This window comes from Euwallacea fornicatus, chromosome 10 (assembly GCF_040115645.1).
Source record: "Euwallacea fornicatus isolate EFF26 chromosome 10, ASM4011564v1, whole genome shotgun sequence".
NCBI lineage: Eukaryota > Metazoa > Arthropoda > Insecta > Coleoptera > Curculionidae > Euwallacea > Euwallacea fornicatus.
Genome location: NC_089550.1, coordinates 2,437,131 through 2,454,389, shown reverse-complemented (window position 1 = coordinate 2,454,389; position 17,259 = coordinate 2,437,131). Strand labels below are relative to the sequence as shown.

Below are 17,259 nucleotides of genomic sequence, written 5' to 3'. Positions count from 1 at the left end.
ATTTATGAATTTGCCGCAAACCATGAATTTTAAATTGGTGTTAATTGAAAGAATTTCTCTTTTAAAAAAACCGTTAGCTAATATCTGCCTAATTATTACATTCAGTGGGCAACTATTATCAACATTGCTAGAAATGTCTGTACGAAATTAAGAGTGTTAACCGTTGGACAAAATTAAACTTCCTCAACGTTGTCCAATGTATCTTACGTCGTAGATTATTTTGGTTCTTGAAATAAAAGAATATTTCTATATTAAAGTAAATGCTTTAACATTAAAATAGTTTTTAAGAACGTTTATTATTGCTTTAAAATGTACCAATAAAAAATCTTATGAGACGAAACTATTTTAAGAAATAAATTAGAGATGAAATTTTTGCTGTATAAACGGTTATATTTTAATAGAGCGGACATCATAACTCTTATTTCACTTAATGCTATTTTTCTGTATAAACATCTTAAATCAACCTTTTTTATTATCATCTGCACCTCTACAGTCAACTTTACTGTCCATCTGACATCAATCATGCCTAAACTTTACCCTTGTGTCTTTGAGACTGACTGAAAATATTTAAAAAACTCAATCTACAATAAATTACATTATATAACCTCCCCAATTTCGATTTACAACAAAACCCTACCTAACAACAACTCTAATCACATGGGCGTATAGTCCAACTGGACATACAACTGCTTGACCCCCACTGAGGCAAAAATCATTTGCGTGTGTTGCACCACATATTTCGGGTCCACGTTTTTTGACACTTCGAGTTTGATCGCTCCAACGTACACGTTGCTGCACAACGTCCAGAAATGAGGTTCCTGCACCGAGTAAACACCGGCTAAACTGATGACTTTTTGGTAACATTGTGGAAGTACATGATCTAACGCGTGCGGCTGTCTTTGCATTAAAATCGCGACCGAGTCTTTGATCAAAGCTAATACACTCAAAGCGATGAGGATGGCGATGAACATCGAACAAATCGGATCGGCTATCATCCAGCCGAACATTTGCATGAGGATCGCAGAAACTATCACTCCAACACTCCCTAGAAGTAATTATATTTGTAAAATCATCTCTAAAAAAGAAATCTTTATAGGCACAAATTTTTACCTAGAGTGTCAGCTAAAATATGCAGAAATACACCCTTCATAATCTGGGAATTACCACTATTGTTGTCAATGTCAATAGCGTGGTCATGAGAATGGTTATTGTGGGAATGCCCATGATTTGCTCCTCCATGAGAGTGTCCATGTGAGGATCCACCTCCGTGTGAGTGACCATGACCATGTTGAAATGCATAAATACCCACTAAATTGACTAAAAGGCCTAGTACTGAGACTATAAAGAGTCTTTCATGTTTGACCTAAAATTTTAATTCATTCTGAATATTTAAGATAAATTTTCTGCATAGCTTTGTTACTTCTGGTGGTTCTATGGCTCGCTCTACGGCTTCTGACATCAAAAAAAAGGATATGAATAGTAGAAATAAACCATTAACAAAACCTGCTACAATTTCTGCCCTAACATAACCATAAGAGTATTTGTCGGTGGCTTTCCATTTTGTAATCACTGAGGCCACTAGCCCTGCTATCAACCCCGTGCAGTCAAAAAACATGTGAAATGAGTCTGATATTAAACCTATGAAATAATTATTAGTTTAGAAAGGTTTTTGAAATTATAGGAAAAAAAATTATAATCTTGCTGTTACATTTTCTCTATGAAATAGAAATACTTACCTAAGCTGTTGCTCCATACGCCATAAAGTAGTTCGACAAATGCAAATGAAAAATTCAACAATAGAAACAGAAACAAGTTCCTAGAATTGCGGTCAGAAAAGATGATACGAATGTAACCATTTAGTTTCTCTTTAAGTCTTGACAAGACCCCTCTTGGGTAAGTATCTTTATGTGAAAGGGGCAACATGTTTCAGTTTTTCGTAATTTGATCTGGAAGCTCTATGATCTGTTATAACATATTGTAACAGCCTTGTTTTTTTGGAAAGTGTCTCTTACACTAGACACGAAGTTTTTGCCTATTTTAACTAACAGATTAGCTACATTTGTTATCTATTTGGACAGATTAAGTACTGAAGTGTCTCTTACTTGCATTGAGAACTAAGGCTCATTAATTAATAAGTAAAATTAGTTTTTTTTCCATTAAACTGATAAATCAGCCGAGACCGGCTGTTAACAAAATTGCCATGTTGTCAATTATTGTCAACAAACGGAAGACAGGTAAAATGGACAACGCATTGACAGAACGTTGATTGAACGACGTAAACTGTTAAATGTAAAAAAAACTAAATTAGCACGTCATGTTGTACCATAAAGTTAAATATGTAGATATTTTAAGGATTCATTTCATTATTTCAAAACCACTAATTTTCTCAAGCTTTTGAAGGTGAAAGAGAAGTAAGTCAGACATCATTTCGATTCTCACACTGCTAATATTTTAATTTAATACGTTACAAGGTAATAGTTATTTTGGGAGTTATAAAACATAAATAATATTATATCAAATGCATTCACCAAATGTTTCATTTTAAAACCCATTCTATGCATAATTATACCATTTAAAAAAAAATTGGATTTTTATTGTTTACAGATTGATTAATAAGGAAAATATATTACTAACAAAAATGGTTCAATCCTTAATAGTTATATCCACATAATTATAACTATTCCACTCTAATTTATAAAAATATATAAAAACAATGTCAAAAAGGTTACCAGTGTGTTTTCATGACGTCATCTATACAAGGGGATACTTCAAAATATAGCATGTGCTTTTGTTTCTTACTGGATAGAGTGAGAAAGATCGATAACGCAGTACACTGCTAGAATAAATCTTTCAATAATAATTCTAGGGATTTTTCACCTTCTCTGGCAACTATAGGGATTTTGTCGAGCTTATGTTGGCGACCCTGTATCCGCTCCTTTTTCTTTGCAATCGAAAGACAACATGGTGAGTGAATGTTTTCTTACCACATTTTTCAATATTTTAATCAAAACTCGAAAGTTAAAACTTGATTTTAGTTCAATTTTAATCATTTCTATCATTCCGGATTTCAACATATTCAATTAGCTATAATATAACCGATTTTTCAAACATTTAGGTTATGTGAGTTTACACATGTCCTATATGATGAAAAACCATTTTTGAGACCATCTCCGTGGTTGTAAATATTGAAACTGATTTAATGAGTCTGATTTACCTTGATACCGATATCACACACCAGCTGCACTCGTTATGAGTACTAATTAAAATTTGCTTACAGCCTCCTAAAAAGGATTCGAAGGCCTCTTCAAAACAGCCCCAAAAAACGCAGAAGAAGAAGGAGGGCTCTGGCGGAGGCAAAGCTAAGAAGAAGGCAAGTCTTGTGTTAAAAATGTACTTTGTATTTTATTATTTTATACTTTTTGTTGCAGAAGTGGTCCAAAGGAAAAGTCCGGGACAAGTTAAACAATCAGGTGTTGTTCGACAAAGCCACTTATGATAAACTGTATAAAGAAGTACCTTCATACAAGCTCATTACTCCTTCAGTTGTTTCTGAAAGGTTGAAGGTTAGGGGGTCACTGGCTAGGCGAGCGTTGATCGAATTGCAGCAGAAAGGTGAGAATTGGCGTTTGTCTTATGCTTGAGCCTTACATCATAAGATTCTTAATAAAGGATGAAAACCTGTAACCTTGAACTCTATGAGAGTAAAAAACTGATTTAATGAGACTGACTTTAAAGATAAATAAAAATCTTTGTAGAGAAAGTATTTGACGTTTTAATATTTAATGTATTTGTTCCAGGACTTATCAAGCAAGTAGTCCAACATCGTGCGCAGCTGATCTATACCAGAACTACTAAAGGGGACGATCCAGCTGCCTAAATAATATCTTTAATGTTTAGTTTATTAACTTCATTAAAATAAGTTAATAAAAATATAGTGAGGATTTTATTAGAGAAAATACCTCCCCCTCCTCCATCGCTGTTATGCAACTTATCTCAGGTCGTTAATAAATTGTGTTTCTATGCGTAATAATTTATTTATTACAATCATAATTTGAACATAATCCTATAAAATAATCTTCATATTCAACTCAACTGAAGAGACTATTTTATTTGCCTAAACTAATGATAATAAAAAAACATTACAGTAACCATACTAATGATTGGTTTGAGTTAATATTACAAACGTTACGATTATATTTAAATACACGAAATTAAGTTACAATATAGAAGAGGCCTTCCCGGGAAAATACTGCCGCGTACAAAAATAATAACCGACAAAAAAACATTATTGCACACCAAAAAACAACTAGGAATGGTCATAGTACAAAAAGTTGTAACAATAAATATATTTCAGTATTACAAAATTCCTATACACCTAAATTTATATCGGGGATTCAGCGTAATCGTTCCGGTTATTATTAACTCGTTGCACCCTGGAAAAAGGAAAATTAGTATATTCAATGGATGGAATACCCGTCATTCTTTTACATTTTGGTAAATTCCCGCATCACTATTTTTTGTTTGCTCTTGCGTGAGTTGTTCTATCAAGCCGTCTTCCTAGATGAATAATCAAAATTACATAGACTTTCAACGGCTATTTATACCGATTTAAACGTACGTCCGATAGTTTTTCTATCGTTGAAATGGGATCGACATGGATGGATTTGACCTCCGGACGCTCGACCGCAAACTGGCGTTCTTCTATTAATCTCAGTTTATCGGCCCGCTCTTGGGCCAACTGGTTTTCCAGGCCTAACACTTTAACTTGGAGCTGCAAGGAAGTTTTGGAATAAACACATCTGTTATTTATTTATTATTATTTTTTTTTAAGAAACGATTCAGGTGCTGACGAGAATGTTCGAGCTGTGGATAATTGACGCCGACAGTTTTTTTTTTAATTTTTATAAATAGAATCATTTTTGTTAATTTAATATTTTCCCCACAATTTGGACGTTCATATTATGTTTTGTGGTGGAACAAGTCAAAGTAGAACAAAATATCTAATCACAACCTCAAAAGTTTTGGCCACCCGGTATAATTAATATTTGGATGATTATTGTTCTATTCTTCATTGTTTAGCGAAAAGTTAAATTATTTTGTTAATAAGAAAAATATTAAAAATATGAAAAGATAAGAAGAGTTTCAATTTTTATCGACACTAATAAGGATCTTGAGATTTATTCAGTTTTTAATACATTCTTAAGATTGTAGATATCGCATTGCTGCGTGCAAAATGTCACGTGAGATTTCCCCGTTGAATAAGATTAAAATTGTTACCTTTCATGAAGCTAATCATTTAAATTACGTAACAGACAGATGATTAGAGACCCCAAGGTCACTCATTAGTATAAATTTTTAAATACACGAAGATGCTGATACTATCGAAAGGACAGGTAGTGGGCAGCCGTGGCTACTCAATTCAAGAGGATCGATATTTATGCCAATATGCCCATAGGTATCGGCAAAATCCGGTTCCAGCCCTTAGTAATTATTTTGATTGCCTTGGTCAGCTAACACTCCAGCTTACAATTCGATTGAACACCTGTGAGATCGCTTATTTAGAACAGTTCGCCGCATCAATTCCCCGTCACTCTTTTAAAAGTGTCTTATCTATTAACATAAAGTCCAGTGGCGTAGCTATAGCTATGCGAAAAGTTAATGAAATTCGTTAATAAAACCTTAACATTATTTGTCACTGGAGCACTGAAAAGAACCGAAAAATGTATGTAAAAGCTGTCTTTTATGTTTCAATTGTTAATGTAAAATTAGCACGTCTCTTAAGTTAAACCTAGAGCGATAAGTCATCCCTTTGTAAACTTTGAAACCGTGAATTACCTTTGTACGCATTTGTAACCTTGAAGAGAGCCTGGAGAAATTCGCTTAGAAATCTGCGTAACGTTTCGTCTCGTTACCTGATATTTAGGGAGCAAAACGCCCGATAAATTACAGGAACTAGTGTTAGCTGACCTCACCCTCTTTTACAGCCGAAAATGCAAATTTCTCAACATCTATGGGCACAAATTAGAGTGGAAAACCAGGGAATTTTTTTGTCGCTCGATAATGGACGTCACAAAAGCACGAATATACGGAGATTAAACCACTCAGGTACCTCGTCTATAATAAGCGGAAGGGATTTTTCAATGCATTTGTACGCGAAGTGAAGCCCGTTCGAATCGGGGCCATTTGGGATCGATTCAGCGTCGAGTTTCTAAGGAAAAGCAGAGAGTTATAAATGCTTCTGCAAAGATAAGGCTTATGTTTGCAACCCTTGTTCTTTACCTGGGAAACACACTGGTCTCTCAACTCTTTAATTTCCGCGTCTTTTTCAGCTAATTTACTCCGCCAGTTCCGCTCCTCCTCTTCTATGTGGGTCTGTAGTTTCTTTAAAATTCCCTCCTACAATTTACTAAATAATAATCTATCTAAAACGAAGCAGTGTCTTTCTTACAGTTTCATCAATAATTTGCTTATAATGCTGCACCTCATTGTGTAGCATTACCACGCTTTTTCCACTCAAATCGGGAACGTCTGCTGAAGGCTTTTGCTCCAGCTGCAATAAATGCCCTCGGATGGCACGCTCATACTCCTCTTGCCAATCTCCCCTTGAAGACAGCTCCTTCAAGCTCTCGATTTCCGGGAACAGCCGCTGAATAAACTCCTTTTGGCCGTCTTGTTCCTGCTGCAAAATATAGAAAAATAACCCTAAAGCATTTGCATTAATTTAATATTCATATATTTTTTGGAACTTACCACATATCTCGGTTATTATTAATGTTTTGATTTATATAAACTCGGTTATTTCTTATAATTAAAACATAAAGAATCTGTGGTGTAATTGTTAAAATCCGCGTCTTACTACACCGAAGTCAACTCGCACTATGAAGCGTAAAGTATTATTTGTGCCTATCTGACGTTACACATTCACTTGGTACTGCCTGTATCGATTAGTGCGTCGTTGCCGGCTTTAGCACATATTAACTTGTATTTACCAACTTCACTTAACACGTAAATTATTAGTTTTCTCGGCTATTATTAATGTTTAAATTGATGGAAATTCGGTTATTTCCTACAAGAATATTCCATAAGGGATCTCTGGTGCAATTTTTAAAACTAAGTCAACGTGGCAACCTCGAAATTTGCCATGGGATCAGCTGGGATCGCTCGCATGATGTCGTGTGTCGTTGCCAGTTTTTCACATTTTGGCTCGTATTTATAGACATCGTTTGGCATGTTAATTAATAGTTTTCTCGGTAATTATTAGTGTAGATTTATGTAGGCTCAGCAGTTGATTATTATTATGGCAAAAGGAATCTATGATATAATTGTTAAAATCCGATTTAAAAATGTTAAGACCTCTCTTATTAAAGACAAGTCAACGTGACAACCGCGCCATTCGAGGTTCTTCGTCACGGCTATTGATAACGAAACAGTCAGTCGTTCCTCGCCTTTGGAAGTGGAAGGTCGTACGGTTATTCTTGTAAAATCATGAGTCACTTCTCGCAATCACCACACTTTGTTCATACGAGAACGACTCCACACACTTTTGGTTCCTTATACTTGATTAACTATCAGCAGTAATTGTATGCCGTGAATTATGGACTAAGCTGTATAAGCCCGACTATTTTTTAAAAGATTGTAATGTCCCTTTACGTATTTACGTACATCACCATTTTTTGGTAACGCATCCGGTTGGATTTTAGTACCAAACTTGGCTATGAAGTCAACAATGGGATTTGCGAGAGTCGACGTTTAATAATTTCTTAATTGTCTTTTGATTTTTTCTAAGATATTTCTTTACAACACTGTTGCAACAAAGTTAAAATAACTCTGTCTTTTCATTTTTGCAGAAATGCCGGAAAGAAGATTTTTCGGGAAAGATTGTGATCAGACGTGAGACGTGGCTGAGAAAATAGTAATTCAACACAAATAAAGAATTGAATTGGTGTGTGCCACATTAGCTTAATGCAGAGGCGACAAGTTGGTATGAAGAGGGTATAGAAAAACTTGTACCCTGTTAAAACAAATGTCTTCAACGTTCTTGATGACCATGTCGAAAAGTAGTTTAAATATTTAAGTAAAATATGTTTCGCTGACCTCATTTGTGTTTGCTAATTCACAGTAACTTGAGAGAAAAAAAAATGGTCCTCACATAAATCATCGAAATGGAAAGTGAACCTTGAGGGTGCCAATTACGTAACCAAACTTACATTTGCGCTCGTGAATTTATTCCTGCTCTCCGCGGCATTTAAGGCTTCCATCACTTTCCAATTCTTTTTGCGCAAATCCTGCGTTAGACACACAAAATATAAAAATTCTGGTAAATCCACAAATGTTAACTTACGTCGTTCTTGTTTTTCTGCTCTTCCAACTCTTTCTTTAATTGATCGCACATTTCCCGAGAGGTAGTAATGTCCGAATTGTATTTCATCTCCGCCTCTCGGAAGTTTTGGTTAACAGAGTTGAGTTCGCTCTTTACGGAGGAAAGTTCGTTGGTGAGGTTGAGGACTTTTACCTCGTGCTCTTTGTTTTCTTCTGATGATCCGTTGATTTGGACGTCGTTAGTTTCTTCTTGGAGTTTCTGGTTTTCGAGTTGAAGCTAGAGGAGAAATACTTTAGGCCGAAATTATGAATTACCGAACTAGAGCGTTGCGGTTTACGCATGACAAAGAAATGTTAAAGAAAACGTGAAGAAATGTAGAGAATTATAATAATTATAGTGGTAAAATGTCGGGAAAGTATGTTATAATGTTCTTTAAATGTTGTGGTAGGTCTACAAAGTGCATGACTTAATCCATAAGAATTGCATATAGATACCACTAGTTCAAGTGAAAAAATAGAGACTGTGCAAGTAGGAGAAGGACCGTGAAGGATATAACATGCCTCGGACAAAGACCAACGAAGTATGTTGCGAGATTAGCTGCTCAAGTGGAAGGAGCCAGTCCCGCGTTTTGCAAGATCTCTCGTCGATTCAGAATTTTTACTGATATAAGTTGTAGTAATGGATCAAATTAGTTTTCCATTTTTACTTATTTATAAATTATTATACATTTCCATATTATAACATAATTTAGTTACGTCTATAACGAATATGATGATCTGCATTCGCTAATATTTTTTTATGGTTTTTTAGTGGGCTAACGACTGAGCCGATAATACCAACTGTATTCTTAAGTGAAAACAGAATGATATAACAATCTAAATAAACTGACCACTGCAGGTAAAACATGTAAGTAATCGTAATTTTAACCAGCAAAATGATTGTGTTTTCGTTTTTTTCTCTTTAATTACGTGGCTGCTTTTTACTGTGATACTTTTTAAACATTTCTATCACCACAAAGGCAGCGATACCGATACGAATCTAAACATCGAAGTGAAGACGTTGACCGGATTGACTGACATTTCGTTGTTGGCTTATGCCGGAGACATATTATATCTCTATAATGTTCAATTCTTATGGATATGTTATGAGGCATACACTCTACAATTGTATATAATTCCACATAAGAAAGCTCTCATATAAATTCAATATCAAATTTTCATATACCAAACTTACCTCATTGATAATATCCTTAAGTTTCTGTTCCTCAATTAAATGCAGTTCTGACAATCTATTCAATTGTTGCTCGTGCTTCTTACGCAGTTCCTCCTGCTGAGCACCCAACGCGAAATTGTGGTTTCTCTGAAACATTCCAATTAGCCCTTCCAAAGACACCCAACATCTCAACTCACCTCCATGGTCTGAATTTGCAACAGACAATTCTGATAATTGGTGTCCTGTTCCTGTCGTTGCTGCGTTAGCATCTGGCACTGTTTCGTCACGTGAATGTTCTCTGCTTTCAGCGTGTGAATTAATGAGTCAGTCTATTGATTAAAAATGAATTTAGCATTAACTCGAGCTAAGAAATTACTTAAATAAAATTGTCTGTTGGCATAGAAAAATTGTAAAAATGTCCATATCTATTTTGTTACATGAAAACCATCTCGAGGGCTTTTCAGTGATGTCGCCATATTGTACTAAATTTACATTTTACTGCACACGATTTGAACTAAGTCTAGGAAAACGGTAAAGTATCTTCGTTAATGCAAAAAAGTCGAATTTCACACTTCTAGTATTGACGCGATGGAGCTTCTCAAAGTTACAGAGAAAAGTATTTGTTCGTACTAAAAAAGTACAATTGTACATCTCAGTAATTCCTTTCTGTGCCAGATTTCGAAAGGACTTGAATGGCATTTTAAATTCCAAATACGTTCAATGTATTTTTCGTTGCAATCTTTTTCAGATATAGTAAAACATTAAATTCTACGTTTTGGCGGAAAGAGACCATTACTATCAGGTTTGTGATCCGCAAACAGTCTTTTATCAATGTCTTAAAAAATAATGATTTGAAGCATACCTCCTGATAGCTCATCAAGGTGGCCTCCAACTGTCCTCTCTGGATCTGTAACGCCTTATTTTCCTCAGCGATTCTCTGCAAATTCACAATGTCCCTGTTGCGCAAATCCTCGAATTCTTGCAGTTTCTGCTGCAGCTGTGCATGCTTAGCCACAAATTCCACTCTTGACTCTTCCGCTGTGCGCACTTTGAGCTGCCATTGCGCTCTTTCGGCCTGTTGTTCATTGCGCACTTCTTTGAGCTTGGCCTGTACTCCTGTAAGGGTTTCCTGCTCATCTGCGAGTTGTTTTTCCTTGTCTGCCAGCTGTTTTTTCAGTTTCTGGACAGGATCGGATTTGCCCTAAAATAATATATATATATATAATACATCTGATGGAGCTTGACAAGAAGCGAATTGGTTACCTCACTCCATTCATCGATTATGGCGGGTGCTTCCAGTTGTTTATTGAGGAGGAGGTCGATGAGGAGTTGCACCTCAGTTCGGGACAATTCTGCGTTCCGAACTGAATGGATGAGTTGGTCTCTTTCAGCTACTACAAATAAATTTATCTTAACAAATATCAAAAGGATTTTTTCTTTTTTTGAGAATTGAGTGTAAAACTTCTGATTAAATTAAGGTTTTGGTATTTTTGTGTATCCCAGGATCGGGTAAAAATGGCCCTTGGGAGACTTCCCAAAATTATTAAAAGATGTTTAATAGTTTGTGTGTACGCTTGTATTTTTAAAGAAAATAAATCTAAAATTGAAGATACCTCGTTGTTTTTCCCGGAAGACTGCAAATTTAAGATGTATCAAGATATTAGGCCTGCGTACGTTTACTTATCTAATTATTTACCTAATTCTAACTATGTCACCATTATCGACTAACAATGAGACTCTTATACTTTTCAAACTATAATTTACCTACCAATTTCCAATGTTTTTGAAGGGCTAAAGTGTAGTTTTTTAATGAAAATCTATCTCAATTACAAATAATTGCAATAAGTAAAACTATATCATTTTGTTAATGCCTGTCACCCAGTGTAAAAAACGGCAATAATAAAAATGAAATCGAGTGATTAAATAAATAAATAAATAAATAATAAGTTTACTAACTTAATTGTTGCCTGGAATTATTATCTCCCTTCTTCTTCTTTTTTTCCTTTGTAGGCCCACTAGTTGGCTCCTGGACATGCGCAGTGATTGTGGTTTTCTCTACAACCTTCTCTTCTTTAGCCTTCTCCTTGTCCACTACAGGGGCGCATTCAGATGTTTGATTTTTGACTAACTGCTGCAGTTGCATTTCAGACTGATGTTTTTGATGCTTGGTCTTCTTCAAAGATTTTTCCACCTTTTTCTCTTCCTTTAGGGCTTCAGTTTTATAGTTGATTTCTTCCCTCTGTATAGGGTTCAGAACATTAACTATCAGAAGGTCCCAATTGTGTGATTTTTAAAAATTCGTCATACATATTAATTTAAAGTTGGTGTTAAAATAAAAAAAAAAGGAAATATTGAATGTTAAAAAACGTACATCAACAAGTTCAAATAATCAAAAAGTTTGTTCTCCAAGCAAAATATGTTCAATACACTTTTTCAGTTTAAGAGCGACTCTCTTTTTTGGTCATTCCAGAACCAGTGACATAGTTCTAATTTTTTAAAACGTTTTTCGATAATATCCAGTAGCGTTTTTTTATCCTCCTTTTGATAATTTTTGCATGTATTTTCCCATGAGAATATTTAAGGTTTGTGTTAGTTATAATTTTTTTATGAAGATCGAAGTATATTAGGAAATCTTGAAGTTATTGGTGATATAATCTATTTTCGGTGAATATAAGGATATTGGTTAGAATGGGGCCTGCCGATTAGAGTCAAAGCCGTGCTTTAACATCGTAAAGTTGAAGCATCTCTTGCAGATCAATAGAATGACATCAGAGTAAGCGCTTGTTTTCATGGGGCAATTGCTTATCACCGCCCCGGAAAACCTCCTGATTGATGGTCTTTTTGAGAGCTTAAAGAATCTGGCTCAAAAATGATAACAGTTATAAGGGCTATTGAAATTTTAACTACTCTATATAAAGGTCTATAATTGAATATCGCCGAAAAACGGTCAGTTGTAGGTAAATTGTAGTGAAGTTGCGCAATACTCAAAAAATTATGTTGGTAAGTACTTCGCATACAATTTAGGTCAAACTATAAAATCTTGTGTAGTTTCTGAGATCTCAAACCTGATTATCTTGTGCTTCTACATTGCCCACAAATAAAAAAACCATATACCGCAACTAAACTAGCCTTAAACCACAGAAAAAAACGACCAAAACTCAACAAAAATTGCTTACACTACAGATTTGCAGCAATTTGGTAATAACGACTACTGACAAGGAACGAGCACAACACATTTCAACTTACACTGTTGGAACGCGAACGCAACAGCTCAAACTCATCCTTCGGATGAATCTCTTCGAAATGATTGGTCACGGGCAAAGGTTCCACAGAGGAAACCACTATTTCTGGATCAGAAGATTTTTTGACCAGAATGGGACGCGTTTTTTTGCCACGCTTCTGCAAAAGCGTTAATTTACAGCCAAAACATTCATGCTTTTGGAAGTGATGCAAATGAAGGAATGAAAGAGCCAACCAGGACAATTCCCTCACAAACCATACTCTTCATAAATAATAAAACTTACCTTGCTTACCATCTCTTTAACCTTGACAACAGGCACCTCCTTAGGAACTTCTTCAGGCTCCTCCTTAAAGTCCACATGCATCTTTCCAAGTTTGGTGTTCAAAACTTTACCCACCTTTGCATTTTCCAACTCATTTTTAGCCACTGCTTCATTCACCTCTTCAACAGCCTCACTTTCTGCAGCTGCTTTTTCTTTGCTGAGCTACAAAGGCGTTTAAAAATAAGATAGCCGAAACAAATCACTAAAAGAAACCTTCTTGGCTGCTTTTTTGCTGCTCTTTTTCTCTTTGAGCTTCGGCCGAGGACCCAGTAGGGCGCTGGCCTGCTTCCGGTGTTCTGCTAATACTTCTTCATAGCTCTTCTTCTTGATACCATATTTGTAAACGACAAAAAGAGACGCGGATGCGAATAGGAAGAGTGAAGCAAAGATTAAGGGAGTTGTGAGGTCCATAATGATCTATATAAATTATTGTCAATTTAACTGTTGTTAAAGAAATGTCTGCGTATGGAATTATCTATGAGTAAATGTGGATATTTGCTTCATAAGCATTTTATAGCAAATATTTTTGCAAATGAATTACACGTGGATTATAATGTTGACACAACTGTTTTCTGAACTAATTCATTGTAGGAGATTATATGTATCAAAAATAAGATGCATTTAAGTTGGAACACCAATCAATTACATTTTATAGATAACCCATGATAACAGAGTTTGTTATGGAACAATAGGATGATAATGACTTAATTAGTCAAATAATGAGAAGTTTACTAGACCAGAAATACTTGTGTTCTTATTCAAATGAGATTCACTTCAATGCAAGTTAGTGATTCTGAGAAAAATACTAATAATATGCAATGCAATGCAATGACCTTTTAAATAAGATGCAATCAAGATATCTTGAAAGATAAATGAGTACTTTACTAAATGTGATTGCTAATGGTTGTTTTCTGAATTGTGTTTTCTATTATTCTGAATGGGAACAGAGAGATTTTGAGCCTGATTAAGGGAGTTTCCTTAAATTTCATTTAAATATCTACAGGAGTTATAAATATATTTATGATATTGAATATGTTTATATAGCAATCTAGTAGGGTTTTGGACATGGACTGAATGATTAAAATTGTGCATTAAAACTCTATGCACCGTGTACATTAATTCTGATTTTCTTTTCTGTCCCTTGGTTAAAAATAACTAAATATTAATGAGCAATTTAAGGACTAAGTTCAAAAAGCTTTAAGTCACTGTAAAATTATGGTTTCACTAAGGAATTCAGGTATTAACACTACCAAAATATCTTACATTCAATGCCTATAAACTCAACTGTGGGTGCAAATTAGTGACATTTTTGAATAAATACTTTAGCCACACCCTATAATTCAATTCAACTTATGTATGTTTTTAGTTCAAAGCAAAAAAATTCTACTAAAATGATATAGCACTTAAAATTTTAAATCTGCTATAAAGATAACAATTAGTAGCTTGGTTTGAGCAAACAATCCAATCACCCACATCCACATTTAAGCAAGTATTATCTCTTAAACGTAGAGCAATTTCATTAAAGATAAAACGCAGGAATTTCGTACTTTTTCAAGCTATAAAAATTCAAGAAAAACCGGCCACGTAGCAAATGGAATCCCCTGTAGAAGAGGCCGATTTGGAAGTTATATGTTGTCTGTTTTAGAGGCTTCTTACCTGTTTCCCAGAATCGTCGGAATAGTATAAAGAAACTGTTCAATTACTGTATGAATTATTTAACGTCACAATTATCACGAAACGAAAATAAACACGAGAATACTGAACAAAATTCCACGAAATTGCTAAAAATTTGATGCGAGGAAGAAGTACATTTTCATTTTATTGGTGTTTTTGACAGTCAGTGTCAGAGTGTCATCAAATTGGAGACACACTAAGATGCGTCCATAAGATGGCGCCAAAACCAACAAAAAAGTCTTTATATCCTGGAGGTTCAATTATATGTGTCTTTGTTTATGTTGTGACAATAGAAAATAAGAGAAGCATAATCAATTCTTGAGTACGTTGTAAATTTGTGAACATACCTATTGCTCGTTCAGAATGAACGCAGCAATACAATACTCCCATAACCCTATATTTCATTTGTATATTGAGGTGCCAAAATTTAAACATTTTCAAAATACTTTGGCAAGCTTTGAAGGTGATTTGGAGAACTTTCATAAAATATTGTGATAAAAAACCAAAAAATTCATGTTGAAATCGAATATTTCTTTTCTAAAATGCGGTTGCTCTTTGCATACCAGCTCTAAACTTCATGCTAAGCCTGCTAAAGTCATGCAAAAGATAATGGGACAGAACAAAAAAAAGTATGTATTTACCCTTAGTTACTTACAAACTCGAGTTGAGGCTCTTGTTGGTTTGCTAGGAAGTATTATGTACAGCCGCCACTTCTTCCATCCATATCAATGTCATTTGGGAAACCTATAGAGGTAAAGATAACAGGAAACTTGAGGAGAGGTAATATGCTTAACAAATTATTTATGAGACATATTACGGATATTATGAGCTCTGGGCAGTATTCAAATGAACTGTTGGGACATGGTATTGAAGTGAACAAGGTATGTGAACAAAATTTTAATATTTGTAAAGATGACTTTTTGTATTCAAACTGAAGATGACACTGGCATGGTCCAATTTTAAAGTGAGTAAAAAAAAAATTTTTAAGCTTAGTACCTAAGTGGTTTTAACTTATTTTTTGTTTGTTTTACTTTAATGTTTAAATCTACTTACCTGCTATTTAAACTTAATCAAATACATCCAATAAATATCCACAAAAACTGGTTAAAATCATGATATCCGTTAGATCTTTAAAGGTGGTTTTTGGATAAAGTTTCATCTAAAAAAGGTATAAAATAAGTGTTCTTGACTGTATGAAACTTGTGTTTTTTCTTAAAGAGCAAGAATAAAAATATGCAACACTCTTCAGGTAAAAGTAACCCCCGATTACAAGATTCTGAATGTATACTGGGTGACCAAAGAATCAAAGAAGCAAGATGAAATCGCGCAATTATTGAAGAAAAATGCCGGTTATATAAGCCATGAATTGGCGTCGGTGATGTTGATGGGCAAGGTACCTACAATACAGTTTGTCAAAGGTAAAATACCCTTGTTTTGTGCGTGTCCGTCTTAGCTTGACTATTTTAGATAAAAGTTATTTTAAAATATCAGATGTGCAAGATTGCCTGAGTAAAGCAGATTTTGGGGAAGACTTTGAGCCCACGGATATAGCTGAAAATTTCAAATCAGAGGTTGATATTGTTATGACTTCTTTGACAAACGACGTTAAGGTTTGTGAGATATTGAGCTTTAAAAAGTACCCCTGCAAAAAAATGGTTTATATAAGACATATTTAACTAGAACTTTAAAATTTCAAAGTAATGGATAATACTGATTTTAATTTTCCTGTTTTTAGGCTAAATTACAAATAATAGATAGACCCATTGAAACTGACAGTACTTCTGATGACTTGCCCACAATGGCTCAAAATGTATTAGGACTTGATCATGCTGATATTCTCAAGAGGGTGCGTAGAGTATATAGTGTGTCGTCAATATGTGAAAGATATTTTAGATCAGAAAAGGAATGACAACTTCAAAGGCCTTTCATAGAACTACTAATGAAGAAGAGTGGACTCAGTGGAGTCAGTTCAAGAGCACACAGTCCAATAACAAAAACCCTGTCAACTTCAATTCTGTGCAGGAGCGAAGGAAAGCCTTCAAGACGTTTTTGCGTCAAAGACAGGTGCGGAACATCTCACATTCATTTTTTTCACATCTCAGGAATTTTTTCTGTAGATTTTACAAGCAAAGCAGTATAAACTGGATAAAAAATGGACGCCCGATCGAGAGTATTTGGAGGAGGAGTGTTTTGAGAGACGTAGACATTGGTTGGAAATGGAGAGTGAAATTGAATATGAGGATTTCACTACTGAAGATACTGAAAAGTTTAAGGACGAAGTAAAAAGTGAAAATAGTTGAAAATAAATCATTATTATTTTATGGTTTCCAATTCTAATATTTCTTCAACATGTAGAGAAAAAAGCAAAGTGAAGTAAATGGTTGACAGTTAAATATTTTGGTGTTGTAAAAGGCTTGATATTACTAATGCAAGTCCACTGTATTACACGTACCATCCTCCTTTCATGGCTTATTCATTTTTGGGAAGTTG

At 34.7% G+C, this 17,259-nt stretch overlaps 4 protein-coding genes across 9 annotated transcripts; 2 read left to right on the top strand and 2 right to left on the bottom strand.

Annotated features, from left to right (window-relative positions):
• Window positions 1–369: 369 nt before the first annotated feature.
• On the bottom strand, window positions 370–2,222 carry ZnT86D (zinc transporter 86D). Of its 2 annotated transcripts, XM_066286280.1 has the most exons (5): window positions 1,737–2,222; window positions 1,421–1,638; window positions 1,111–1,363; window positions 638–1,045; window positions 370–581 (listed from the first exon to the last, which is right to left on the bottom strand). In XM_066286280.1, exons 1-4 carry the CDS (start codon window positions 1,921–1,923, stop codon window positions 654–656), a joined length of 1,050 nt encoding a protein of 349 aa, XP_066142377.1. In that variant the 5' UTR covers window positions 1,924–2,222; the 3' UTR covers window positions 370–581; window positions 638–653. The 2 variants fall into 2 exon arrangements, with proteins under 2 accessions (XP_066142377.1, XP_066142376.1); XM_066286279.1 differs by having other exon boundaries at window positions 370–1,045; window positions 1,737–2,221.
• Window positions 2,223–2,866: 644 nt separating this feature from the next.
• RpS25 (ribosomal protein S25) lies at window positions 2,867–3,934 on the top strand. The gene is made up of 4 exons (XM_066286285.1): window positions 2,867–2,964; window positions 3,278–3,370; window positions 3,429–3,612; window positions 3,798–3,934. The coding sequence occupies exons 1-4, from the start codon at window positions 2,962–2,964 to the stop codon at window positions 3,875–3,877; spliced, it is 360 nt and encodes a 119-aa protein (XP_066142382.1). The 5' UTR covers window positions 2,867–2,961; the 3' UTR covers window positions 3,878–3,934.
• A 154-nt stretch (window positions 3,935–4,088) lies between these two features.
• alt (aluminum tubes) lies at window positions 4,089–14,942 on the bottom strand. Of its 4 annotated transcripts, none has more exons than XM_066286263.1 (18): window positions 14,752–14,942; window positions 13,309–13,512; window positions 13,057–13,257; window positions 12,779–12,931; window positions 11,489–11,771; window positions 11,146–11,166; window positions 10,796–10,926; window positions 10,395–10,733; window positions 9,730–9,861; window positions 9,554–9,679; window positions 8,342–8,596; window positions 8,208–8,285; window positions 6,449–6,679; window positions 6,280–6,396; window positions 6,110–6,208; window positions 4,619–4,771; window positions 4,489–4,557; window positions 4,089–4,433 (listed from the first exon to the last, which is right to left on the bottom strand). In XM_066286263.1, the coding sequence occupies exons 2-18, from the start codon at window positions 13,504–13,506 to the stop codon at window positions 4,419–4,421; spliced, it is 2,601 nt and encodes an 866-aa protein (XP_066142360.1). In that variant the 5' UTR covers window positions 13,507–13,512; window positions 14,752–14,942; the 3' UTR covers window positions 4,089–4,418. The 4 variants fall into 4 exon arrangements, with proteins under 4 accessions (XP_066142360.1, XP_066142361.1, XP_066142362.1 ...); XM_066286264.1 differs by having other exon boundaries at window positions 13,066–13,257; XM_066286265.1 differs by lacking the exon at window positions 12,779–12,931.
• A 136-nt stretch (window positions 14,943–15,078) lies between these two features.
• On the top strand, window positions 15,079–17,162 carry LOC136341368 (putative ribosome-binding factor A, mitochondrial). 2 transcript variants are annotated; one of them, XM_066286278.1, is made up of 7 exons: window positions 15,079–15,398; window positions 15,458–15,650; window positions 16,019–16,187; window positions 16,261–16,379; window positions 16,505–16,615; window positions 16,663–16,833; window positions 16,887–17,162. In XM_066286278.1, exons 1-7 carry the CDS (start codon window positions 15,283–15,285, stop codon window positions 17,067–17,069), a joined length of 1,062 nt encoding a protein of 353 aa, XP_066142375.1. In that variant the 5' UTR covers window positions 15,079–15,282; the 3' UTR covers window positions 17,070–17,162. The 2 variants fall into 2 exon arrangements, with proteins under 2 accessions (XP_066142375.1, XP_066142374.1); XM_066286277.1 differs by having other exon boundaries at window positions 15,083–15,398; window positions 16,237–16,379.
• The last annotated feature ends 97 nt before the right edge of the window (window positions 17,163–17,259 follow it).

Bases quoted from the DNA above. Each gene is read 5' to 3' on its own strand.
- LOC136341368 (XM_066286277.1), top strand. From the start codon at position 15,283: ATGTTGAAATCGAATATTTCTTTTCTAAAATGCGGTTGCTCTTTGCAT. The intron at 15,651-16,018 runs GTATGTGAACAA...AACACTCTTCAG, and splicing joins ATGGTATTGAAGTGAACAAG to GTAAAAGTAACCCCCGATTA. The intron at 16,616-16,662 runs GTGCGTAGAGTA...AAGATATTTTAG, and splicing joins ATGCTGATATTCTCAAGAGG to ATCAGAAAAGGAATGACAAC.
- ZnT86D (XM_066286280.1), bottom strand. From the start codon at position 1,923: ATGTTGCCCCTTTCACATAAAGATACTTACCCAAGAGGGGTCTTGTCA. The intron at 1,364-1,420 runs GTAACAAAGCTA...TTAAAATTTTAG, and splicing joins GAGCCATAGAACCACCAGAA to GTCAAACATGAAAGACTCTT. The intron at 1,046-1,110 runs GTAAAAATTTGT...AATTACTTCTAG, and splicing joins TATTTTAGCTGACACTCTAG to GGAGTGTTGGAGTGATAGTT.
- RpS25 (XM_066286285.1), top strand. The intron at 3,371-3,428 runs GCAAGTCTTGTG...TTTTTGTTGCAG, and splicing joins GAGGCAAAGCTAAGAAGAAG to AAGTGGTCCAAAGGAAAAGT. The intron at 3,613-3,797 runs GTGAGAATTGGC...TATTTGTTCCAG, and splicing joins GATCGAATTGCAGCAGAAAG to GACTTATCAAGCAAGTAGTC.
- alt (XM_066286263.1), bottom strand. From the start codon at position 13,506: ATGGACCTCACAACTCCCTTAATCTTTGCTTCACTCTTCCTATTCGCA. The intron at 11,167-11,488 runs GTTAGTAAACTT...TTAAATTTGCAG, and splicing joins TAATTCCAGGCAACAATTAA to TCTTCCGGGAAAAACAACGA. The intron at 9,680-9,729 runs GTGAGTTGAGAT...GGAATGTTTCAG, and splicing joins TGCAAATTCAGACCATGGAG to AGAAACCACAATTTCGCGTT.